At 37.0% G+C, this 27,244-nt stretch overlaps 1 protein-coding gene across 1 annotated transcript in view; it reads left to right on the top strand.

Moving 5' to 3' along the window:
• LOC150077332 (uncharacterized) overlaps positions 1–27,244 on the top strand; it is a 308,602-nt gene that overhangs the window by 100,850 nt on the left and 180,508 nt on the right. The window contains exon 5 of the mRNA XM_090385859.1: positions 7,169–7,263. Coding sequence (XP_090241985.1) covers positions 7,169–7,263 — 95 coding nt within the window. The remainder of the gene's footprint in view (positions 1–7,168; positions 7,264–27,244) is intronic.

The raw sequence follows: 27,244 nt of genomic DNA, 5'->3' as shown, positions 1-27,244 counted from the left end.
CCGAAACATTTCCTTATGCTGTATGGAGTCAAACGCCTTTTCATAATCCACAAATGCCGGGCATAATGGTGTTTTATATTCATTTGCTTTCTCCATTAGCTGTGATATTACGTGAAGGTGATCCATAGTTGAGAATCCTGTCCTAAAGCCAGCTTGCTCTTTCGGTTGATTCTCATCAAGTATTCTTTCTAATCTGTTAGTAATGACCCTTGTGAACAACTTGTAGATATGGGATAACAAGCTAATTGGTCTATAATTTCCAATTTCTGATTTATCTCCTTTCTTATGCAGCAAAACTATGATTGCATTATTCCACTGCTTAGGCATCACACCTTTTCTAATGCACTTTGTGAAGAGCCTTGCCAGTTTTTGTGTTGTCTCTTCCTCCCAATTTTAACAACTCTACAGTAACTTCATCTTCCCCCGGGGCTTTCCGATTCTTCATTTTCTTCAATGCATGTTCTACCTCATCAGGAAGAATATTGGGTATGTCGTATGTGTTGCTACTTTGCAATCCATCTTCCCCACTGCTGGTATCATTCCCTTGCTCCTTGTATAATTCTCTATAGTAGTCTTCTGCTATTTGAATTATGCCTTTTCTGCTGTTTATAAGTACACCATCTCTATTCTTCAGTTTCAGTATCATTTGTCTTTCTGTATTACTGCTCATGGCTGCTGATTTAAATCCTTTGTTTTCCCTTAATGCTTGTTCTACTTTTCTTGTGTTAAATCTTCTTATGTCCTCTCTGAGTCTCTTTCTAATGGCTTTGCATAACTCAGTATACTCAATTTTCTCCCTGTCAGTGTTTTTCTTGCTCTTCATTTGTCGTTTTTGGTTCATCATGACAAGTGTTTCTTGACTAATTTTTTCTTCTTTGGATTTCTGTTTCCCTATAGGTTTCTTGGGCTTTATCACTTTTAGAAAGTTGTAATATTCCTCGTCGATATCTTGGTCCTGAGCAGTCTGCAGAAGCTCAAACTTGTTCTTAAGTTCCAGTACATGCTGCTTTTTCTCCTCCTCTGTTATTTCAAAGACCTTTGTATTATTTACTCGAGTCAGTTTTTTCCTTTCCTACATCTATATCAAGTGTACATCTTACCATTCTGTGATCACTTCCAACATTTACATTATTCAGGACGGTAACATCATTCACAATATATCTTCTGTTAGTGAGGATGAAGTCGATTTCATTAGTTGTTAATCTTTGGACTCTTCCATGTCCACTTTCTGTTCACCCTTTTCTTGAAAAAAGTGTTCATTACTGACAGTCCTTGAGATTCTGCAAATTCCACAAGTCTTTCACCTCTTTTATTTCTTTCACCAATTCCAAAATTTCCTATAGTTCCTCTTTCTGCGCTGTTTTGCCTTTTTCCAACCTTAGCATTGAAGTCCCCCATAATAATAGTGTAGTGGGTTTTCTGCTCATCTAGAAGACTCAATTTCAGTGTACATTTCTTCAACCTCTTCATCATCGATGCACCTCGATGTTGGTGCATAAATCATTATAATCTTTAGCTTGTACCTCTTAGAAATCTTGAATATTAGTCTTGACACCCTTGGTGATGTACTTTTGAATTCCAAAATGTTGTTTTTAAAATCTTTATGGACCAGAAACCCAACTCCACCTTCACTCCTTTCACTGTTTCCATTGGTGTACAGCAGATTTCCACTTGATAAACTTATAAGTGATTCATTTCTTCTTCTTGTTTCAGCCAAACCGATGATATTCCAATTCACATTTTCTAATTCATTTTCCAGCTCTAATATCCTGTCTTCACCGATGAGTGATCGTATGTTATAACAGGCCAAGTTCAATTTCTGTGCATGGCAGCCTGGTCGTACCCAGAGATTCTTAGCACCCTCTGCTTCCACTCTGATCCTCTCGCTGCCGTAAGAGGGAGAGTGAAAGCTGCTGGGGACTGAGGGCCATTTGTATTGTTGTGCTCTCATTGCTGGAGGGTTTGGTCTTTTCCTCTTCACGCTGACCAGGCGTCTTGAAGAGAACCACTCTACACGTTCGTTGCCACCTAAGTGACGTAACAGGGCTTACCATCGAGAAGGTGTGCATGAGTGGAATTTAGGGAGGCAGGCCAACCGGACTTCTCCTAAATCTTCTGTAATAGAGAGATATTGGATCCATCAGTGTTTTAGGCTGAGTGTCTGATAACACACAGGATACCTGTTCCCCTCTAAGCCCCCTCTAAGCCCCATCAAAGGTAAAGGGAATGGTTATTGCTTTCGTAAAGGTGACTACAGTGGTCTGAGACAGTATTTAAATTCTATATACGGTGGGACCAACTGATGATGTTACCAACAGCAAATTCAAAATGGGAAGAATTCAAAGAATTAATCTTGGAAACTACTAGGCTTTTCATACCAAAAAAAAATATTGTTCAAGATTTAGGCCTAAATGGATGTCAGATGAACTAATTAGACATGTGACAGAAAAGAAAAACGCAATGGATACATATAAATTAACATGTGACACAGAAGCCTATGATAGATATAAGATGGTCTCTAACCAAGTTACAAAGGAGGTTAAGTAGGCAAAGGCAGATTACGAGAAATCTTTGGCAAAGCATGCAAACAAAAACAGCAAAGAGTTCTTTACTTATGTAAACTCTAGAAGGAAGGGGATGAATCACATTGGTCCACTTGATATTGATGATTCAACTCTCGATGATCCTGCTCAGGTAACAAACTAAATGAATATTTTGCATCAACATTCACACATGAGGAGTTATTCAGGGAGGGGAATGCCAGAGGTGTATTCAACTCTGGCAGTAAGCTAGATAATCTTGCAATAACTAAGAGTAAAATGGAGGAGAAATTGTTGAAGATAAACACAAGAAAGGGTACCTCGGGTGGATGGAATCTATCCAGTTATATTAAAGAAGGCGGCAAAGGAAGTAAGCAAGCCCTTGGCCATAATTATGAGAGCTTCCCTGGACTCAGGGGAAGTACCTATGGACTGGAAATGTGCAAATGTGACCCCAATTCACAAAGGGATTGGGGTCACAGGTAATTGCAGACCTGTTAGTTTAACTTCTGTTCCAGGGAAATTAATGGAGGCACTGGTTAAAGAAGCATTGCAGGATCATCTAAACAAGACTTCAGTTATAGCTCGGACATGGCATGGGTTTGTTAAGGGGAAGTCTTGTCTGACTAATTTGATTGGATACTATGATGGAGTCACAAAGGAACTGGATGCAAAGAATAACTTTGATATCATATATTTGGATCTTAGGATCTATATTTGGATACTGTTGCACATGGAAGACTGCTGCAAATTGGAGCAGTGTGGCATTGGAGGCAAATTGCTGCTAAGGATAAATGGATGGCTGAGTGGGAAAAGACAGAGTGGTATTCAATGGAAACTGCTCTTCGTGGACTAATATTATTAGTGGAGTCCCTCAGGGTTCAGTGTTGGAGCCATTGTTGTTTTCTGTATTTATAAATGATATTGATATTAGTATATCTGGCTTAATGTCCAAGTTTGCAGATGATATGAAGGTTGGCACGGTTGTTAATGACACTATTGACAGTACACTGCTGCAACAGGATCTAGAAAAGTTGAGCGGATGGGCTGAGAGGTGGCAAATGAAGTTTAACATTGACAAATGTAAAGTACTACATATGGGAAGCAGTAATCCCAGAATAAAGTATCAACTCTGTGGTACCCCATTGACAGTGGTAGAGAATGAAAAGGACCTGGGAGTAATTGTGCAAGCAGATATGAAGTTTTCTGAGCAGTGCAGGCGGTCTGCAAGAGTAGCTCATGGTGTCTTGTCAATGATATACAGGAATTTTTCTAGCAGAGATAAGGAAGTGATTATCCCCTTGTATATGGCAGTGGTCAGGCCACACTTTGAGTACTGTATACAGGTCTGAAAGCCTCATTTTAAGAAGGATGTAGAGCTGTTGGAACGAGTACAGGGAAGGGCAACAAGATTAGTGAATGGAACAAAGGGTTGCTCTTATGAAGAAAGGCTTAAGTTTTGCAAATTACAGTGTCTGTAGACTAAGCACCTGTGAGTGATCTGATTGAGGTGTATAAAGCCTTGAATGGTTTGACCATGCTCAGTACTGATGGGATTCTTCCTCTTGCTCAGAATAATTGCCTGAGAGGGCATAAATTCAAATTGAGGAAAGGCAGTTGTAGGATAGATGTGCGGAAGTTTACCTTTAGCCAGCAGGTGGTTGATTGCTGGAACAAACTGTTATCTGCCATTGTAGACGTTGATCGCTTAAATAGATTCAAGGCAGAACTTGACAAACATTTGGATCGAGTGGATGGGTGAAATAAGGGGTGTTTTTTGTTTTGTTTTGTTTTTTTGGCTGATGCAAGAAAGCGTGATAAGCTTGCTTTCTTGCATCATGCTACCATCAGCAAAATTATGGCTACGATTTCCAGTCAATGGAAGAAGATCATTAATATAAAAGAGTGGGAAAAAGAACTGAACCTTTTGAAACACCAGCATTAGTGAAAAAGTTAAAGGCAGATAGAGCCATTTGCAAAAAAAAAAAAAAAAAAAACCCATTTGCCAGGGCATAAGATTGGAGCTTGTTTGGAAGACCTTTATGTCAAGAGTAATGGCTTGCATTTCATTATACTTTTCCACAAAATTTGTTCAATGATGATGAGTTACATAAGCCACTGTATCACCAGCGGAGCAACACTATCAGAATTCATGATATCCTTGCAAGGCTAACTGAAGTATATGGTGCACAACAATCTAGCTAGACATGAACAATAAACGGATGAAATTCAAGAATTGCGTGAAGCTATTTAAGTTAGTTACATAGAAGAGTGTTTTGTAATTCAGTTGTTCACCACTATGAAAAATTCCTAAAAGCAAACTGTGAACAGTTTGAACATCTTCACTAGTTCACCATTTGTCAGAAACTGCTATGTCTGTATACACCAAAATCTTAGCTTTGAATTGTGTGCAATTAATTTTATTTCCTAAAATGTGTAGATATCTTGGTACTTCAAGGCTTGTTACAGTAATTCTTTGATATTTAGGTGGCACTTGAGTCAAGTGGACTGAATTCAGTGAATTTTGGGTCATTCTGCATTAACCGAATCCTCGCCTTGCACCTTCACCGTGGTGAGACTGTTAGTAACCTATGGTATAACTCCATTTACAACTCCTGAAATATGGCACCTAGTGTACTGGAGGTGACCACCCTAGTGTGAACCAATGTAAGCAGGGGGGTCGAGGTGTAGTGTCCACACCACACAGAAGGATGTCCGCCTCTATACCAGGCAATACTTAGAGGTGGATCAAGCCAAGTGGGGGCCCCAAGCGGTAAAAATTTCGGGGCTCCTTTTCCGAATTATGATCGTTTTTCTTACAAAAAAATCTCATTATGAAAAACAGTGGCCTGTCAGGGCAATTTGCTTTTAAACTAAAAAAAATTGCAAACCTCAAATTTTTATTTTATATGTAGCCCTCTTTCCGCATATCATAAATCGTATTTAAATTAAATCAAATTATTATTTTGGGAGGGATTGATTTTTTTTGTGTAATTAAAAAAATATATATTTACTTAATTTGGGCCTATTTATGCTATACTAGTTTCATCCCCTGATGTCCAGTTAAAAGTTAGAATCCCGCCAAAACTCAAATTCCTTTCAAAAGCTTAAATAATACCGCGTTATATTAGGGTTGATTGTATACAAAAAAACATAATTTTCCTCGAATCCTAATGAAAAGACATTTTAAGGCCTCGGGCCCCTTAGTATTCCGGGCCCTATGCGGCCGCTTACTGCTTAATCCGCCTCTGGCAATACTAGGTGATGGATGACTTGCATCTGTTACCTAGCAGTATTAGCACTACCACTTTGCTTTTTTGGAGGCTTGAAGTGGTGAAACCAATGTTTAGTCTCCAGAGCAAAGACCTTGCAAACCTGCCATCTCTTCCATCATGCAGTATGATTGATGGCTTTTGAGTTCATGATTAGCATCATGGCAGGGTCCCATTTTGCGAGTACATCTGAAACGGTGTTTGCAAGCGAGCTGCTAGATCATCATTTCTCAAAGTGTGTTCCGTGAGATGTGAACAAGTATTCCACGAAAAATCATAATTAATAATTTAAAAAATAAAATAAATAAATTTTGCATAATTGTAGCGTACACCACTTTTGTATCATCATAATATTTAACATTTTTATTTTGGTTAATATACTGGCATAGACTGATAATCAAATAGACCACGGAACACTTTATTTTGGCAGGCTTTGCATAGAGAAGTATGTGTAGTGGTAATGACACTTACGAAAACGTAGCAATATAGTGATCTAATATGCCATTCATATGCGATTTAGCCTGGAGTACCAGGGTTGAAGGAGAGGAGGAAGTGAACCAATATAACTAAACTCACTTCCTTGTATTAATTTTTTTTGATAATTATTAGTATGTCGAAATATTATTACTAAAATATGTGACCATAGATTTGTGGTAGAAAAAAGGAATGTTAAAATGAGAAGCAAAGTACTTCTAGTAGTGCAACTTGCTCAAATGTCACACTTCAAAGTAAGGATGGACAATCGCAGTCTTTTGTTCCCCAGAAATCCGAAGTGAAAAAACAAGAACGAACTAATAAAAGACCAAAACGAAAGTATGATGACAGTTATTGGAATTTTGCCTTTACATGTGTTGGAAATAAAGATGCTCCTGATGCATAGTGTACCATATGTGATAAAATATTTGCAACAGTTCTTTGGCTCTCGCTAAGCTTGTGTTAAGAAAAAAAAAATTGAATACGAAACTAGAAATTGACAAATGTCATTTTTAAGCTTTGTGAAATTTTATTTATTTATGTTATTGGGAATAAGTCCTAGTGTTAAAAAAAGAATAATTTTTATTAAAATTAACTAATTAAATTCAGTTGTATTTTCCCATATGCATTTGAATTCCTTTTAACTTCAAAATTTTTATTATTTAATGTTATTAATATTTAATAAATTAGGATACCTTTTGCCAATTCTGAAAAAGCCTTGGCTTAATATTGTGTTGATGCTTGTACTATTATTATTTTTATTTTCATTAGCTACCCCAATTATATTATAAATTCAATGCACAGTATCATATATTAAAGATACATAATATGACTATCAGATAAAAATGAAATAAAATATATTAATCCATATTCATTTTATAGGTATTGATCGTAAGAATATCAAACTTCCTCAGCATGTAAATATTCACAATCCCCATACATTTGAAGTGGATGATTTAAAAAAACTCATATTGTCGGTATGTAAATTTTAATTATAATCGAGTAGTAAACTTAATCTTATTGCATTTGCGATAATACCTATGACTGGAATTGTGTGGGTTTTTAAGTTACGGTATTATGGTGAAATCTTCAATCATATAAAATATAAATTTTCAGAAACTTCTCTTCATTCCTATTTACTTATTACAATGATGAAGGGAAAGTGACCAATGAAAAGTGCTAGGAAACAAAACAAAATTGATTTAGAAATAAAGATGAAAATGATTAAGAAGTACGAAGCAGGACAAAGTTTATCTCTTGCAAGGGAATTAGGTCTCGCTGCTTCAACAGTGAATATTATTTTAAGGAACATGTCAAAGAATCCTCGCACATAAGATCAACAGTGATCACAAAACAGCATTCTGATGCTATATCAAAGATAGAACAGCCGTTAATAAAATGGATTGAAAATCAGATATAGAAGCGAGTCCCCCCCGAGTCTAATGACCATTCAAGCAAAAGTAACAAGTATTTTTAAAGATATTAAGGATAAGTAGGGCGAATCCCATAGCAAGCAACAGGTGGTTTAATAGGTTCAAGCATCATGCTGGTTTCCACAACATTAAAGTATGCGGTGAAGTCGCCAGTGCCGATTCTGCAGCTACAGAGAAATTTTGTGATGTGTTGGAAAAAATTATTGATAAAGGCGGCTATTCAGCGCAGCAGATTTTTAATGTTCACCAAGACCACTCTGTATTGGAAAAAAATGTCGGTTCGAACATACATTGCCAAAGAGGAAAATACAATGCTAGGTTTTAAGGCGTTAAAAGATAGGGCCATGCTCTTGCTTAGGGCTAATACAGCAGGATGTTACAGATTAAAACCACTGCTCGTTTTGTACCATTCTGGAAATTCTCGTGCATTTAAGGGCATCAATAAAGCCACCCTACATGTGCATTTTCGATTGAAAGAGAGAGCATGGATTACAATATCTCTTTGAGGATTGGTTTAAATGTTGCCTCATTCCCGAGGTTGAAAAATATTGTAAAGACAATGATGTTCCTACGCATGTAGATGATTTCAATTTGAACGTGAGTCATATTTCTACCACCAAATATAACTTCACTCATCCAACCTATGGATCAGGACGTTATTTCGAATTTAAAAGCATACTATTTACGCACAACACTTGCTCAGGCATTGTCTGCAGCAGACAATGAGAAAAATTTTATGTTAAGAGACTTTTGGAAACCGTATAATATTTACTATGCCATATTAAACATTAATAAGGCCTGGGCAGAAATTACTAAAAGTTGTCTAAATGGCACATGGAATAAAATATGCCCACACCACGTAAAAGGCTTCAAAGGATTTCAAAAGACGAATCATATGAAGCAGTTACAGATAAGATTGTAAAGGTTGCCGAGCTACTTCAGTTGGAGGTTGATGCCAAAGATGTGGAGGAGTTAATAGAGGAAGAAGAGAAGGAATTATCAAACGAAGAACTTATTGACTTGCAGGCAGCGATAGTGAAAGAAGATAATGCTGATGAAGCTCAAGATGAACCAAATGAGCAGCTGAGATGCTTCATCACCAGTGAGATGGCAATGGCAAGGTTTGAGAAGATGGATCCTTACAACGAAGATTCTTAAGAGTTAACAGAGGGGTGAATGATGTTTGCTTGCTACAAAGATCCACAGATATCCACAAATATCCACAGACCTCAACTTCCGCAGCGGTGTACTTATCAGATGAAGACGTCGATTCTGGCAACAATGCTCGAGAGGTGAAACTCACTGACATTATGCCTTTCTCCTCTTTTTTTTTTTTTTTTTTTTTTTGTAATTTTATAATTTTGAAATTTTTTTAAATTGCTTGCTTTTGTAATTTTTCCCATGCATGAGATAAAAAATTGAATAAATACAATAAATAATTCTATTTACATGTTTGTCGAACATTTCTTTTTTGATTCAATCAATTCAGTGGATGCTCCACAAGCATGGGGAAATTCCCTGACTTACGTAGTGTTCTGCGTAACGCAACCCTTACGTAAGGCGGGGAGTTCTTGTATAATATATCAGAAATATTTTTTGCATCCAGTTCCTTTGTAACCACATCGTAATATCCAATAAAATTTGTCAGACAAGACTTTCTCTTAACATACCCATGTTGTGTCTGAATTATTAATGGGGACTTCCCCTGAGTCCAAGGATGCTCTCATAATTATTTATGAGGCTAAGGATTTGCTTACTTCCTTTGCCCCCTCCTTTAATATTACTGGATAGATCCCATCCAGCCGAGGTGCCTTTCTTATGTTTAACTTCAACAGTTTCTCCTCCACTTTGCTCTCAATTATAACAAAATCATTACGCACCCTGTTACAGTTTTATAAACTTCTGGCATTTTCCTTCCTTAATAACTTCTCATGTGTGAATGTAGATGCAAAATATGCATTCAGATTATCAGCTGTCAGGTCAGGATCGTCAACATCGATATCAAGTGGACCAATCTGATTAATCCCCTTTCTTCTAGTGTTTATGTAAGTAAAGTCCTTGCTGTTTTCCTTAGCATCCTTTGCGAACGATTTCTCATAATCTGCCTTCGTTTGCCTAACCTCCTTTGTGACTTGATTACAGACTAGCTTATATCTGCCATAGGCTTCTGTGTTACCTGATAATTTATTAGCATTAGCATTAGCAAAGGCAGATGATGCAAGAAAGCAAGCTTATATAGCATCAGCCAAAAAAAAAACCCTATTTTTACCCATCCACTCGCTTCAAATGTTTGTCAAGTTCTGCTTTGAATCTATTTAATCTATCAACTTCTACAACAACAGATGGAAGTTTGTTCCAGCAATCAACCACCCACTGACTAAAGGCAAACTTCCGCACATCTATCCTACAACCGTCTTTCCTCAATTTGAATTTATGCCCTCTCAGGCGATTATTCTGAGCAAGAGGAAGATCCTATCAGCATTGAGCATGCTCAAACCATTCATGGCTTTATACACCTCAATCAGATCACCTCGCAGGTGCCTAGTCTCCAGACACTGTAATTTGCAAAACTTAAGCTCTTTCTTCGTAAGAGCAACCCTTTGTTCCATTCACTAATCTTGTTGCCCTTCTCTGCATCCATCTTAAAATGAAGCCTCCAGACCTGTATACAGTACTCAAGATCATAGGAATCAGATCATAGGTTTCTGACCACCATTGCCTCATACAAGGGGATAATCACCTCCTTATCCCTGCTAGAAAAATTCCTGTATATCATTGACAAGACACCGTGAGTTACTCTTGCAGGACCGTCTGCACTGCTCAGAAAACTTCATATCTGCCTGCACAATTACCCCCAGGTCCTTTTCATTCTCTGCCACTGTCAGTGTGGTACCACAGAGTTGATACCTTACTCTGGGATTACTGCTTCCCATATGTAGCACTTTACATTTGTCAATGTTAAACTTCATTTGCCACCTCTCAGCCCGTCTGATCAACTTTCCTGTTGCAGCAGTGTACTGTCATTAGTGTCATTAACAACCCTGCAAACTTGAACATTAAGCCTGATATACCATCATCAATATCATGTATAAATACAGAAAACAACAATGGACCCAACACTGAACCCTGAGGGACTCCACTAATAATATTAGTCCACGAAGAGCAGTGTCCATTGATTACCACTCTGTTTTCTCCCACTCAGCCATCCCTTTATCCATAGCAGCAGTTTGCCTCCAATGCCACACTGCACCAATTTGTGCAACAGTATCACAGGCTTTTCTAAGATCCAAATATATGATATCAAGGTTATTCTTTGCATCCAGTTCCTTTGTGACTTCATCAATTTCCCTGGAACAGAAGTTAAACTAACAGGTCTGTAATTACTTGTGTCTCCTTTGATCCTCCTTTTTGGATTGGAGTCACATTTGCTGTCACATTTGCAGGGGAAGTACCCATGGACTCCAGTCCATGGGTACCTCCCCTGAGTCCAGGGAAGCTCTCATAATTATGGCCAAGGGCTTGCTTACTTCCTTTGCCGCCTTCTTTAATATAACTGGATAGATTCCATCCACCCAAGGTGCCTTTCTTGTGTTTATCTTCAACAATTTCTCCTCCATTTTACTCTTAGTTATTGCAAGATTATCTAGCTTACTGCCAGAGTTGAATACACCTCTGGCATTCCCCTCCCTGAATAACTCCTCATGTGTGAATGTTGATGCAAAATATTCATTTAGTTTGTTACCTGAGCAGGATCATCGAGAGTTGAATCATCAATATCAAGTGGACCAATGTGATTCATCCCCTTCCTTCTAGAGTTTACATAAGTAAAGAACTCTTTGCTGTTTTTGTTTGCATGCTTTGCCAAAGATTTCTCGTAATCTGCCTTTGCCTACTTAACCTCCTTTGTAACTTGGTTAGAGACCATCTTATATCTATCATAGGCTTCTGTGTCACATGTTAATTTATATGTATCCATTGCGTTTTTCTTTTCTGTCACATGTCTAATTAGTTCATCTGACATCCATTTAGGCCTAAATCTTGAACAATATTTCTTTTTTGGTATGAAAAGCCTAGTAGCTTCCAAGATTAATTCTTTGAATGCTTCCCATTTTGAATTTGCTGTTGGTAACATCATCAGTTGGTTTCACCGTATAGAATTTAAATACTGTCTCACACCACCGTAGTCACCTTTACAAAAGCAAAAACCCTTCCCTTTACTCTTAATGGTAGTTACCTCTTTGAGTAAATCCCACTTCAGCATACTGTGATCACTGCCACCTAGTGGTTCCTTTATTTGCAGATTCTTGATGCATGAAGAATCACTACTGATAATCAGATCAAGAGTATTACTCCCTCTAGTTGCATCTTCAATATGCTGCTGTAGAAAACAATCATCCAATAAATCCACAAAAGCCTTGCTAGTGTGTGAGTGACCAATTCACAAATTCCACTCAATATTCGGGAAATTAAAATCCCCCATTATAAGGCACTAATTTACTGGCCTACTCTATTTCTCTGCACAATTGCTCATTATACTCATGAGAATTCATTAGGCCTATAACACACACCTTCTCTCATTTCTCCTTTTCCTTTGACACCAAACAGACTCAACATTGCATTGTCCACCAACATCAATTGGATGTACTTCCTTAGATTTTGTGTTTCTTAACTAACAGCATAGAGTTTATATGTATCCATTGCGTTTTTCTTTTCTGTCACATGTCTAATTAGTTCATCTGACATCCATTTAGGCCTAAATCTTGAACAATATTTCTTTTTTGGTATGAAAAGCCTAGTAGCTACTGCCTACTGCCTTCTTGTCCTGTCTATCCTTTCTGTACACATTGTACTCTCCAAATTTGAGTTCTTCACTGCTTATGTCTGTGTGACACCATGTCTCTGATATCCCAACAATATCTGCCTTTGATGTCTTGACTAGCACTTCAAACTCATTGAATTTATTAACTTTGCATCCCATGCATTTTTCTTCTCTCACAAGTCTCATTAGTTCTGATGATTTAGGCCTAAACCTTGAAAAATATTTCTTAATCGTGGACAAGGTGACTACAGTTGTCTCTGTCTGAGACCACTGTAGAGTCACCTATATGGAAGCAAAAATTGTTCCCTTTACCCCTGATTATACCAAATGTTTACACATTTGGTATAATCATTGTACTCCCCCACCCTAGGTGGAAAAGACCTGAGTTCAAATCCCATTAATGTCACAAGGAATTGTTATGGGTCTTTTTGTTGTTGTTGTTGTAGAGGTTTTTCGGCACAAGGGCAACTGAGGCCAAAAGGTGCCTATTCAAATATTTGGAATGGTACCGGAGTTTGCCTTATTTGTTATTAGATATATTCATAAAGTCTAATTTGTTTGAGATAAGCGAAAAGCTCATCCAGATTGGCATTGTTTCCCAATAGGTGGGTTAGTGATAAAGGTTCTTGCATTTGTGTCAGAGAAAGGAAGGTAGTATTTCTGATATGGGAATAATACGAACAATCTAACAGAATATGTCGAACTGTAAGGTGTGATGAACAATGCATGCATACAGGAGGGTCATCACCCATGAGCAGGAACAAGTGGGTCAGGTGTGTGTGTCCTATGCGCAATCTTGCCAGTATTACTTCTTCTGCCTCTTTTTCCTCAAGCTCGAGCTCCATATTTGTGGTTCTTGTTTAATTTCAAATAATTTATTGTTTGTCTGTGTCTTCCAAATGTTTAACCATTGGTCCCTACAGATACGTCGGATATGTTTTAATAAATCTATATAGGGTACTTGGTAAGATGGATGTTGCTCTTTGGGTGCTTGGCTGCCTGGTCTCCTGTTTCATTACCTGTTATTCCAGCATGCCCTGGAATCCAACAGAAACTTACGGTATGATTCAGATTCCTCAAATGATTTAGACGAGACCGGATTTCTTTTACTATGGGATGTGGGGTTGAGAAATTGTTACTTATTGCGGAAAGTGCACTCATGGAGTCTGTATATATTAAACTATTAGCGTTGAGACAGATATTGATATTGTATATAGCTAGGTGGATTGCATAAAGTTCTGCAGTATAACTGCTACATTCAGTCTGGAGAGATACAGATACTGTAAATGTGGGAAAGACTGCTGCAGCACCTACGGCATCATCTGATTTTGAGCCATCAGTATATATTAAGCAGCTCTGTGCATTGCTAGCGGCATGTCCTTCGTGCAGTTGCTTGATGTAACAGCTTTCCATGGACTTTTTTCTCCATTGTTGGAAATAGGTATCACAGTAAGGTGGGTTTGAGGACCAAGACAGATCAGATATTTTGGTTTCTTTGAGTGTGTTTTCAAAATGAAAATTCCAGCAATTCATCAAATCTTGTAGTCTAATACCAGTTGGTCTATTTTCAGTGAGTTTATTGTTATAGAATACTGTTAGCCTTTCAGGATTGAAAAGTAGCGGTTGATTCGGATGATCTGGAAGGCTTTTAATCCTGGTGCATAAGTGAGGAGTAACATTTTCTTTCTGAGGTGGAGTGGTGGTTCGTTTGCCTCTATATAGAGACTTTGGACCGGAGATGTTCGAAAAGCTCCAAGAGCAGTGCAAAGAGCACTGTGCTGTATTGTATTCAGTCTTGTAAGTACAGTTTTCCTAGCTGAGTCGTATACTATTGAACCATAATCTAGACGGGACCTGATGAGCGAACGATACAAATGCAGGAGAGTGCATCTATCTGCACCCCATGCCATGACAGAGATGGCTCTGAGTATATTGAGTTTTTTCAAGCAGAGGGTTCTGAGACAAGTTATGTGCATGGCAAAATTAAGTTTAGTATCTAATATTAAACCTAAAAAGCGGATATTGCTGGCAAGAGGGATTGGTTGGTTTTTTAATTTAAGTTCAGGCTCTGGATGTAATCTGCGCTTTTTACAGAAATGAACTGCAATTTTCTTTTGTTTTGATAGGCGATAACCATTTTGTACAGTCCATGTCTCTAACTTATTTATGGAAGTTGTAACTGTCTCTCTATGCTGTTAATGGTTGGTGAATGGCATGATATAGCAAGATCGTCGGCATACGTATATATTTATACATATATATATATATACGGTTTTGGGAATATTCTGCGTCATGGTATTTAGTCTAATTGCGAAGAGGGTAGGACTAAGTATGAACCCTTGAGGCACCCCTTCTTCTTGAATAAAATATTGTGAAAGTACATTCTGGTGACGAACTTGAAAAGTTCTGCACTTGAGAAAGTTCTGGATGAATTGAGGTATGTGTCCTCTCAACCCTAGGGTATACAGCTTTCGAAGAATGCCATACCTCCATGTGGTATCGAATGCCTTTTCAATATCTATACTCACCATTACCAGATGTTCATTTTTAACATATGCATTCCGAATGTTAGTTTCGGCTCTTACCATAAGGTCCAAGCAGGGGGTCTTTTTGATTTGTTGTTTTAATTAATGTGTCTCTGGTGAAAGCAGCATAGCTTTTTCTCCTTAAAAAAAAAAAACTCAGATTTTTTTTTGTCTAGTAAACAGCAAATCAATCAAATGCACATTCACAGATAATATTTACAGCATAATATGTCCTAAGTTGCTGATGCACTTAAAATCCTACAACAACCATCCAGCCATGCTAAGTGTGTGTGTGTAAAAGATAGGAGGTTATGCTTTTAGTGTGGAGAGAGAACAACAGGTAGTGTAATCAACCAACAAATTAGATAACATGGAAAGGCAGTCATAAAATAACACAATTTGAACCTGCAACACAAAAAGTCAAAAATATAAGTACTTAGTACTGTACTTCAGATGATTTCAACGTAATTAACGACGGCCAGCCGTCAAAATGCAGCAAAAAGTAAGGCCTCTGTTTCTAACATGAAATATATGTAGCTTGTGGTAAAAGGATACCAGGTTTTTAGTTTATTGTTAATGTTTGGAAGCCAGGTTAATTGTACTGCTAACGTATATATCATGACCCGACAGATGCGGAGAAATGATAGATGATAAGAAATATAGATTGTAAAAATATATTACTAAAAATCATTGAAAGTTGAAATCACGAGGTAGAGCAGATGGTCAGGAATCGTACTTACTGATTTTGCAAGCCAGAGAAGTGGGGATGGTCGTCTGGTATACTGCGGGGAGAGAAAGAATGCTACGTGCTTGTTTCTACATGACTGTATGGTATGTAGAAGCAGCCTCAGACATTGGAATGCAGTAAGACGTATGGGGTTGATGGAGGAATTAAACGCTATGAGGCTACTCATCCCAGGATAGGGGAGAAGGCATAATGTACTAAATAGCATGAAAAAGATGCTGAATTTTGTACGAGGCGAAGTCAGTATGTATAGCAGTAAAATAGCATCTTGATATTGCTTTCGAAACCTAATTGTGCACAAGAAATAAAAGATAGGGATGCAGAACAGTAAAAAGGAGTGTGAGGATGAGAGGAATTAGTAGTGCTCGGATAGTCCAGGGTCGCTAGCCCGTTCCTGTAGTAGGACCCCGAACGTTGCAACACAAAAAGTCAAAAATATTATAAGTACTTAGTGCTGTACTTCAATGTCGTGTTGCAGGTTCGAATTATGTTATTTCATGACTGCCTTTCCATGTTATTTAACCCATTTGGTTGATTACACTTCCTGCTGTTCTCTCTCCACACTAAAAGCATAACCTCCTATATTTTATTTATTTATAGTCGTTGGGTGCCTTCTACTCTACATAGTGGTGACCCAGGTCTATATTCCTTCATATATTCCTCTTATTACAACTCCTGAACCAATTACTTATATTCTATATATAGATAGCTTTGTGATTTAATATTGTAAGGGTCCTTTTGAATATTTAAAATCCCTTCTGAAAGTCAGTGAACCTCATTTTAAATTTTTAAATCAAAGAATAAGTCACTTTTATCACAGATACTTAGAAAAGGAACATTTATTGATTGGAAAATGACACATTGATGTTTTTGAAATGGAAGAAACTGTTTTTCTAAAATAGTGTGTTCTATTTCAAATTTTTTTACCTTTCCTCTTCTTGGAGCACCAACACAGTTTTTGTACTTTTCTTTGTGCTTTGAACTGCACTGTTTTCTAGCAGTGTTGTACTTTTAAAACAACAGCAATACTACAAATTAAACAAACTTTCTCATTTGTAGAAATACAAAAATATTCATCTGCCCCCTTGAAAAATTCTGTTTAATTCATTTAATTATCCAAAGTTTTATCTAATTACGGGCAATCAGTCACAAGTAATATATGAAAAGTGTACTTATTGCTTAACTTAGAACAAAATGCCTCAAAGAACATACAAACTTTCCAAAAAATAATAATATTTCTGTTATCTCGAAATTGCTGCACTTCTTCAAAAGTCAAATATATCAACGTTGCACATTGGAAAAATATTGACTCCTACAGTCAGCATGGAAGTTTGCCACCATTCATTCTGATATAGACATAAATATTTTGATGTGGGCTGACCACTATTTTTAAAAAATAATTACAACTCATATTTCGAAACTGTGCAAAATTTGTTTGCTCATGCCCTTTGGAACCTTTTAAGATTAGCATCAACACACTGAAATTCTGTTAGAGAACTGGTAAGTGAATTTACTCTCTGGGGGAAAAAATCATGTCTGGCACGACCACCAAGTCAGTGGAGTTTACAATAAATCAATCAATACAAATGTTAATCATATTTAGCAATCACGGGCTTCAAACCCAGTCCACTCAAAGAACATGTGCTACTGCACTTGCGCTTCTGACCACTTGGCTACCTCAAAACGAGGTGACACATACAGAATAATAATATTTGTGTGTTGTTTTAAGCAATCATACATCCTTGAGGTAACCACTGTCTTATTAAAATGATACTACAGTCCTCCCACACAATGATCTTGCTGCTCAACAGAATCAAACTGATTTGTTTGCAGGAATTGTACCTTTGCTGTGATTTGCCAGAATGGTCTCAGTTCACGATTATGTCCGGCTGTTTGTATGATGTGCTCCGTAAACTTTTCTTGATTTGTGTGTTTTTTAATTAAAGTATTATGTATAAAGTATAAATACATAATAAAGTAGTATAAAGATAAGTATTAAATGAATTTCTGCATGTTCATTCTGCTACTCTGTACAAGTGCTTTCAGCCATTATCTTGTAGTTCAACTTATACATGTGTCCAACAGACACTTGACCAGGCATTAGAGTTTCGCATAGCCGCTCTGCTCTCCCCTCTCTACTTATACCCCTGCTACCTCTGGATTTCGCTGACTGGCTGGTCACAGTACCAATTGCTTGCAAAACCACAACTGGTGGTGATATTAAATTGTCTAGTAACACTACAGTAACTGAATTCAATATGACAAATACTACCTTCTGTCAAAATTCTACCATCTGCACCATCTGTGGGACCAGCTCTGACCCCATTATTGAGTGTAAGCAATTAATATGCAATGACTGTACCCAATCTTACCTGAAAAAATTAAATAAAAGTCATCGGAAATCATTCTGTTGTGATAATGTCGACTCAGAAATTCTCAGAAAAGCCCTATGTTGCAACGCAAAACAGCACAGAACCTGAGACACTTTCCTCCTCTTCTGCTAACAAAGTTGAATTGCCCTACTCTAGTTCATTTGAGACAAATATCATGCCAGTAACTAGAAATACTGACTCTGAATCGTACGTGGATGAAGCCTCTAATCCTTCTTTGTTGTCTTCAGGGTCGCATCAACTTTCAGATGCATCAACTCAAACACACATATCTGTGATGTCAGAAGATCTCAGTGCTAACTCCCTCCCTACTGAAACTCTGAATCCAACCTCTGCAATCAACTGAATTCTAGGAACTACTCTTTAATACTATGCAGAAAATCCTCATTCAAACTCAGCTAATCAACGTATCTCATACTGCAAAATCTGATATTCCCCTGGATTCTAATACACTCAATGAAGGAAACTGCAAGCTATCCACGGAGATTCGTGCTATAAAAACAATATTAACTAATCAACAGGCTGAAATTTCTGACATTAATGCCCAAATTGAAAATCTCAAGTCTTGCCACTTAAGGGAAGCTAGGAAGAATTCTGAACCTACTCTTGAAACTAATGGGCTCAAAGTGAATAGGAATTCTTCATTACCTGATGATGCCCTTAGTATTGAGACAAGATTTTCATCTTCCACCGGCCTCAATACTCCTACTGCTGCGAATATTAATTTGCCAAAGCCTGCTAACATTCATGATTCAAGTCATTCAATAGAGCAATTTATTGCCAAAGAGACTCTGTCAGATGATTCTTCTGATGTAAATCAAACCACTCCTACCACCTGCTCTCCTCTGTGGAACAGTTCTGCCTGTACCTCTATTTTACAAGTTCAGAGTCACCAAGTGGAATATTCTTCAACATCAGTTAAGGCGACATATGCAAAAATAACTGCTGCCACATCTAATGAGGTCTGCAAACCTGTCTGTAGGACTGCCGCCACAGTGAGTAAACTTGTTTCTGATTGCCAGTCTCAAAAATCACACCAAAGATCAAAACAGAACAAACCTTCAGAAAATGTTAAAGCCTCTATATCTCAAGATACTTCCTCCAAGCTTCCAGCCAAAATTCATCAAACACAGAATGTAACTACTGCAGAAAAATCTTAGTTATTCAAACATAAGTACAATAGCACAATTATTCCCACAAAAGACCGAATTTTTGTTTCTAGGCTTGGACCCGCCACTAAATCTGAAGATCTTATCAACTTAATTAAAGAAGAATATGGTTTCAGTGTAGATGTCCGTTCTCTGAAGACACGGTGTCCCGCCTACTCATCTTTTATAATAACATGCCTTCCATCACAAACGGAAAAAGTGCTGAATCTAAGATCCCTCTTATCAGGGGCTCTAGTAAAATGCTTCACAGACAGACCATCAAGGGAGTCCAAAATCTCTTCTCCACAGGCATAGCAATCAGAGGCCCTGCTATCTACACATACTGTGCTCTCGTCATAGAATCCCCAGATCCCAACTGTTCAATGTTTACCTTCAGAATTGCAGGAGTATAATTAGCAACCTAAACCACTTTAGAGCAATCCAGGGCTCACATATTTACGACATTTACCTGCTCACTGAAACCTGGCTCTCCATAGATATTGATGATCAAGAGATTATAGATGGGCAATATACAATCCATAGAAAGGACAGGGGATCTCGTGGAAGCGGAGTAGTTATTATACATTCTAACGATATACTCTGTGAAATTGCATCAAATTTCACAAATATTGAATCACTATATTGCCTTCTTAATTTTGGAAAGTTAAAAGTTTTAATCGTATTGCTTTATTTTTTACCTCCCTTAACTAATATCGATCTTCAGTACTTAGAAAGCTCGCTAGAATCTGTCTTCCCACTAATTCAATCTGCCGACATAGCAATGGTTTTGGGTGACTTTAACTGTCAACTGGCCAGTTTAGGATCTTCTTCTCCATCACTGCAGACTAGGGCTCTCTTTAATATGCTTCACAGCTATGGTCTTAAACAAATTTGCAGTTTTCCAACCAGAGAAAATGCCTACCTTGACCTAATATTCTCCTCTACTCATATAGATGTTCACAATGACAACCCTATATTTCAATCGGATCATTCGCCAATTACTTTTGACATCACTGTGACTTCTCATAACTTCAAATGCAGCTCCCGTTCTCCACGATTCAATTTCAGAATGGCTGACTGACCTCTGCTCAACCTAGCTCTCAGCAACGTAGACAAGCAGCTCTCTGATGCTATGGATGACATCGATGTGCTCACCAGCAACCTGATCAACTGTGTCCACCCAGTTATATCTGACCTTGTTCCTCAATCCCATCTGACCGCACGCTCTACCTACCCGCACTGATATAACAGCGAACTAATACATAAAATTAAATCCAAAGAATTCTATAGAAACAAGTATAAGCAATCAGGTGACAGTCAATACTATGAAATATTCAGTGAACTCCGCAAAGAAGTGAAAACGCTCATATTAAACTCTTACAATATATATACAGAGTCAGTTCAGGATAGTCTGCTTACTCACAGAGATATCAAACCATTCTGGAATTACATGAAGCATAAGAATATAACCAGCAGAAAGTTACAACTTCATAATGCAGATGGAATTCTCTTATCGGATGAATTCAGTATTGCTCAAGAGTTTGCCAAACATTTTTCCAGAATTCAAACAAATGATACATTGAGACCTGCCTCATTTCCTGACTTCACACCTGTTAAAGATGATATCCTCATTAACCTCTTTATCACTGATGAAGATTTAAATTCTTCATTAAAAAGCAGGAGAAATGACTATACTAGAGGCCCAGATGACATTCCAGGCTTATTTTGGAAAATGACTGTCACTACCTTAAAACCCCTCATACTGTGGATCTTTAACTTATCTCTCAGTCTGGGGAAGTATCCTAAGCACTTTAAGTAGGTCAATATAGTTCCTATTTTCAAAATTACACACCCATAACCTTGTAAAAAGCCTGGCTAAACTCTTTGACACAGCAGTATACAAACAACTCTTCGAATTCTTCAGGCCTTTCATTGATCAGAATCAACATGGTTTCTGCAGTGGCAAGTCAGTAGTCACAAATTTACTTCTTTTCTGGCAATACACCTCTGAAGCTCTTGATAACCACCTTCAAGTTGATGCAGTCTACACAGACATATCTAAGGCATTTGATAAAGCCCCGCAAGAACAACTTCTGGAGCTATATGGTATCCGTGACCCTTTGCTCTCATGGCTAGGTAGCTATATTAGGCATCGTTCCTTGAGCGTTATCATCAATCAAGTGAACTCAGACTGTTTTATACCACTAAGTGGAGTAGTACCACAAAGCTCTCCCTTAGGTCCTCTTCTCTTCATTGTTTTTGTAAATTATCTTCCTTCTTTCATCTACACCTCCAATGTTCAAGTTGCTCTCTGTGCAGATGATCTTAAGATCTACTCAGCAGTGAAGGAGATTACCGATTCTCAACAGCTTCAATGTGCTCTCAATCAATTCTCTCTGTGGCTATCTCTGAATGGCTTGTCTGCTAACTCCTCGAAGTGCAAAGTAATCTCTTTCTCATCTGGCAGATCTCCACAACTAATAAATACGGAGTACAGTATTAACTCTGTGATCATCGAAAGGTGTGACCAGGTTAACGACTCGGAGATTCTCTTCTCCAGCAGTGCTAAATTCAATGCTCATGTCCTTAAAATCACCAGCAAAGCATTCAAAACACTGGGATTCATCAAATGGAACACATAAAAGTTCAAAAACTACAGATATGCGGCTATCCTTTATAAAACTATTGTTCTTCCAATCCTTGAATTCAGTTCACCCATCTGGAATCCTCACACAAAACTTTAACTAACAAAATTGGAGCTGTCCAAAAAAATTTTGTCCTTTACCTTATGTACCTCAATCCTCTATTGTATCACTCAGTCTATTATGAATCGCTGTGTGATTACTTTCATCTGAGGCCTCTGTGCACCAGAAGAGTTACTGCTGCCATCACCCTTCTAGCCAAAGTAATCACTGGAACTTATGGAGCATCTGATATCCTTAGCAAAATCAGCTTCAGTGCTCCTTGTAGACAAGTCAGGAACCTTACACCGTTTCGCCTTGACTCTGCCACCACGGACTTTATGAAGTTCAGTCCGCTGAACAAAATCAGCAAATGACTCTCTCATTGATTTCTTTGACAACTTCCAATCACTGATAAACTCTACAAGTTTGTCTTTTCTCTTAAACTGCAAAGTGACTAGCTCTGATCTAATTATTGTAGTTTATTAGTATTGTGTGTTTTATTATTTTTCTATTCTCTAACTGATTAATTATTACTTGTTTTACCAATAACTTAACTTAATGCAATCCTCTTTTGTACATATGATTTTAATGTTTGAATCTATATCAATATTTATCTTCCTGTTGGATTTCATATTATTGTTATTATGTTTATTGTTCTGATCTCAGATACACTGTTAATGGTTACCTGTTGTGTATCTTGTTATTAATAAAAAAAAAAAAATATTCAAGAGGCCACATGAAGAGGTACTGAGCACCATTCCTAACCTGTTGGCCATAATTTGAGCACCTCTAATCTAAACCATTGTTTTCCAGTAAATCTGGTAAGGCTGTTCAAGATAAGTATATAGCATATTACAATTGACTTGTATCCAAATTTCCATCTTTATTTTCAGCATACACTAAAGCTTGCGATAAGTTACTAATAAATCCAGTTTTGATTTTGAAATGGCTTAGAGTAAGGAACTTGTTTCTTGTCGAAGAGGTAGCAAAGATTTCTGGTCTCTTGTAAAAAACCCCTCCTACCCAAAACATCTGTCTGTCCTCTCAATTTGTCTAATATTTCCTTAAATTTATTTGAACTATCCACTTACACAGCACCAAATGGAAGTTTATTCTAGCAAATAATCACACTCTGGCTGATACAAATAAGGATGCCATTAGTATTTAGTTTACTAAATTCATTTAAGGCTTTAAACACTTCTGTTTCATCTTGTTGGTTCTATTGTATTGTCATCTAATGATAAAGCTGACTTATTAGCATACTTTTCCTCTAACTCCTTCATTTAATAAATCTCCTCTGAATGTATTGAACACATCCAATTTGATGCCACCCACCTGAAAGTCATTAGAAGAATCCATTAATATTGATGCCAATTGGTTGCCATATCCATATCCAGATGACATTATTCCACTTGTTCTTAAAATCTATCTTCCAGAGCTAACTCCTTACACTCACTTTTCCGTGTGTTCCCTCTTTAGTCCTTTAGTTCCCTCTGTGGATATAAACAGCATAATCGAAAAAGCATGCAATCTCAAATGTGCACAGGTACTGAGAGGACAGCAGACTAAAACCTGCAACTATGGATTTCCAGCTCCCACTAAAACAGAGAAATTATGTTTTGCATTGACAACACGTATTGTACCCATTGTCATTTACTTATGGGTGGACATCCTCCTCAGTGCACCTTATGTAAAACCTAGTTCACTTTTAAACATAATCTTAAATGAATGCTATCATCACCCATATACCAGCACTGAAACCTTCCAAACTCTTGCCAACCAACAGGGTCCTCAAGGATTGCAACATCTTGAAAATATAGAAAATTTTGCAGAACTTTTTTCTTTTCCTTTGACATATGTCTTTATGCTTTTTAACTACCATTAATATGAGGATAAGCTTATTTTCAAGTTAATCGCAGATAGTTTCATTTGGACTTTAGCTGCTGTTGTATCATTAAGCTCCTATCATAAATGCTTTTATTCACTTGTGTTTTTCCTTCTTCATGGAAATATGTTCTTATCGAACCATTAAAAAAAAAAAAATTTTTACATTTGGAAAATTTTAACTTGCCATGCATTAAATGGAAATCATGGACTGGTAACTCAGCCTATGGGATATTTATTATTATTATTTTTTTGTTAATCAGCTTCATTACTATTATTAGTATTATCAGCATGTTAAGGAAAATATATGGAATACAAATATCTTTGATTTGATTATCGCCAGTTATCTGGGTAATATCACAAATATACAGGTGATAAGTGGTGATAGTGTATTAATGTGGATGATGATAAATGGGATTTTGATATTCAAGGATATAAGCAGGGGTTTTAATTTAAAAAAAAAAAAAAGAAAGGATTATCTTCAAAGGGGATATATATTCAAAAAGGGCGATATTGTGATATAAGAAACTAAGGATCTGTCAGTTGGAAAAAATATACAAGGGGGAGAAAGTGCACAAGAAAAATGCAAAGATTGATGAAAATGGATTATTTAATGAGCTTGATAGAATGGAAGAAGGCAGCATTTTGAGGGTGATGGGAAATTCAGTTTCATATAATGATTGCAAAGTTGTATTTGTAAACAAAACCAGAGGATTAGGCAAGTGAATTCCAAGAGAGCCAAGTATGGGGAGGAGTTTTTTTGTATTTATGTACTAACCATATTTGTGCAAAGAGGAAAAGAATAAACTAGATAGGTCCTCTATCATTGAAAACAACAGGCATTGATAATCCAGCCAATTGACTGGCTGGCTGATTAGATAGTTCATTTACAGTCATCATCATCAGCCATTTTCAATCCACTGCAGGATGAAGGCCTCTCCAGCAACTTTCCAGTTCCTTCTGTTTTGTGCAGTGGCCATCCATTTACTACCCACAAACTCATGAATTTCATCTGTCCATCTGAGTTGTTGCCTTCCAGGTTTTCTCTTAGCTCCTCTTGGGTACCATTCTGTTATTTTCTTGTCCATCTGTCATCATGTCTTCGAGCTATGTGCCCTGCCCAAGACCATTTTAGTTCTTTAGTTTTGATAAGAATATCCTTTGCTTGAGTTTGCTTCCTAATCCATGTGTTTCTCTTCTTATCTAACATTCTGATTCCCAATATAATTCGTTCCATTCTTCAATGTGTAGTTCTCAGCTTCTCTTCCATTCTTTTTGTGAGTGCCCAAGTTTCACTTCCATAAGTCATGGTGGGTAGTATACATTGGTTCATTATTTTACAATTTCAGACAAATTGGGATATTGCCCCTCAGTATGTGACTATATTTCCTGAATGCTATCCATCCAAAATTTATTCTTCTCTTGTCTTCCAGACATTTATAATTATTACAGCTGATAATTTGTCCCAGATAAGTATATCACGCCACCTTTTCAATTACTGCTCCTTCAATCATTATATTCCTTTCTATGGCATACTTGTTCATCATTACTTTTGTTTTAGCCATATTCATCTTTAGTCCAAAATCCTTACTAACTCTGCATAACTGATTAGGATTTTCCTCTAATTCTTTGGGATCATGGCTTATGACCACAATGTCATCTGCAAATCGTAAATGGTTTAGGTACTCTCCATTCACATTGACTCCTTTCTGCGATCAGTCCAATCTTCTGAAAGTTTCCTCAAGGGCAGCAGTAAACCACTTCAGAGATATTGTCTCTCCTTGTCGAACTCCTTTCTCAATTTTAAATTTCCTACTGTCTTTGTCTAGTCTAATAAGGGAGGTAGTGTTCTCATATATTTTCTTCAAAATCATAATATGTGGGGTATCTATGCCTTGTCTTTCCAGTGCCCGAAACATTGCCTTATGCTGTATGGAGTCAAATGCCTTTTCATAATCCACAAATGCCGGGCATAATGGTGTTTTATATTCATTTGCTTTCTCCATTAGCTGTGATATTAAGTGAAGGTGATCCATAGTTGAGAATCCTGTCCTAAAGCCAGCTTGCGCTTTTGGTTGATTCTCATCAAGTATTATTTCTAATCTGTTATCTGTTAAATCTGTTAAAGGAGACAAATCAGAAATTTCCTATTTCTGATTTGTCTCCTTTCTTATGCAGCAAAACTATGATTGCATTATTCTGCTCCTTAGGCACCACACCTTTCCTAATGCATTTACAGTAGTGATATAATATCCTGAAATAAATGACATTGATATTACAGAAGAAAGCCTAACAAAGAAACTGCTGACCCTGGGTACCATTGGTATTTAAATGGGCATATTAAAAGATCCCTATCTTCTTGGTTTTCAATCTTTTTCTTATATCAAATATTAATATTATCTATTAATAAAGGGCCTACAAAAGAAATTTTTTAAAGCACACCATGTTAAATGATGTCAGCATATTAGCTAATTAAACACGTGAAAAAGATTGAAAAATGATTGAAAGAACTAATTAGAGATTTTGTAGCTGTGAAGATGAATTTTTTAAATAAAAACCGAATTTATAAATTATCTAATTATAATATGGATTACTAAATTGCTTATTTAGATGCAATTTTTAACAGTGTTTATAGTATAGATTTATTTTACTTAAATTGTACATTGTAAATAATTTTTTTATGAGTGGCCATTGGCATTTCATGTTAATAAAAAATAGAGGGGGTTTACAAATAAGCACTCAAAATTTCTCTCTCTGCTAATGGGTGAAGGATGCATTGCAAGAACGTCTTGAGAGATATAATATCCTAAATGGATTACAAGCAAAATTTTCCTTTAACAGTCTGATAAACTTCTGTAACATGGTTATACAGGACACAAATTCAAGTGGTGTTTTTTTTTTATTATTATTGTTGTAGGCAATCCCAGCCAGCTATCCTGGCAACCCTTCCATTATTTACCATACTGTACAGATAATTAAAGACTCACAGCACTAATACCTGCTCCATTATAATGCATTGAACGTGTCCATGTAGTGTGAATTTGAAGTCCCTGTCACGAAAAGTAGTTAGTGAAAAATTGCAGTCAGTTCATACAATCTCAATGTGATGTTCAGTCTGGGGAAAAGCCTTTTTAATAAATGAATTATAATCCGGAAAGCTGAATTCCGCGCTGTGGAAGTATTCTCATCTGTAAATTGCATTCAAAAATGAACACAGATCTGTTGCAAGTGCATCATCTTCATAATCATTGAAATATGCTCAGTTAGGCAAAGTTCCCAGTGGCCTCATTAAATACACTGACTTGAAAGATCAATCACTGATGAAATGTA

This window comes from Mastigoproctus giganteus, chromosome 12, assembly GCF_048544385.1.
Source record: "Mastigoproctus giganteus isolate SK-2022 chromosome 12, ASM4854438v1, whole genome shotgun sequence".
Taxonomy (NCBI): Eukaryota; Metazoa; Arthropoda; class Arachnida; order Uropygi; family Thelyphonidae; genus Mastigoproctus; species Mastigoproctus giganteus.
This window is presented reverse-complemented; position numbering and strand designations above follow the sequence as displayed.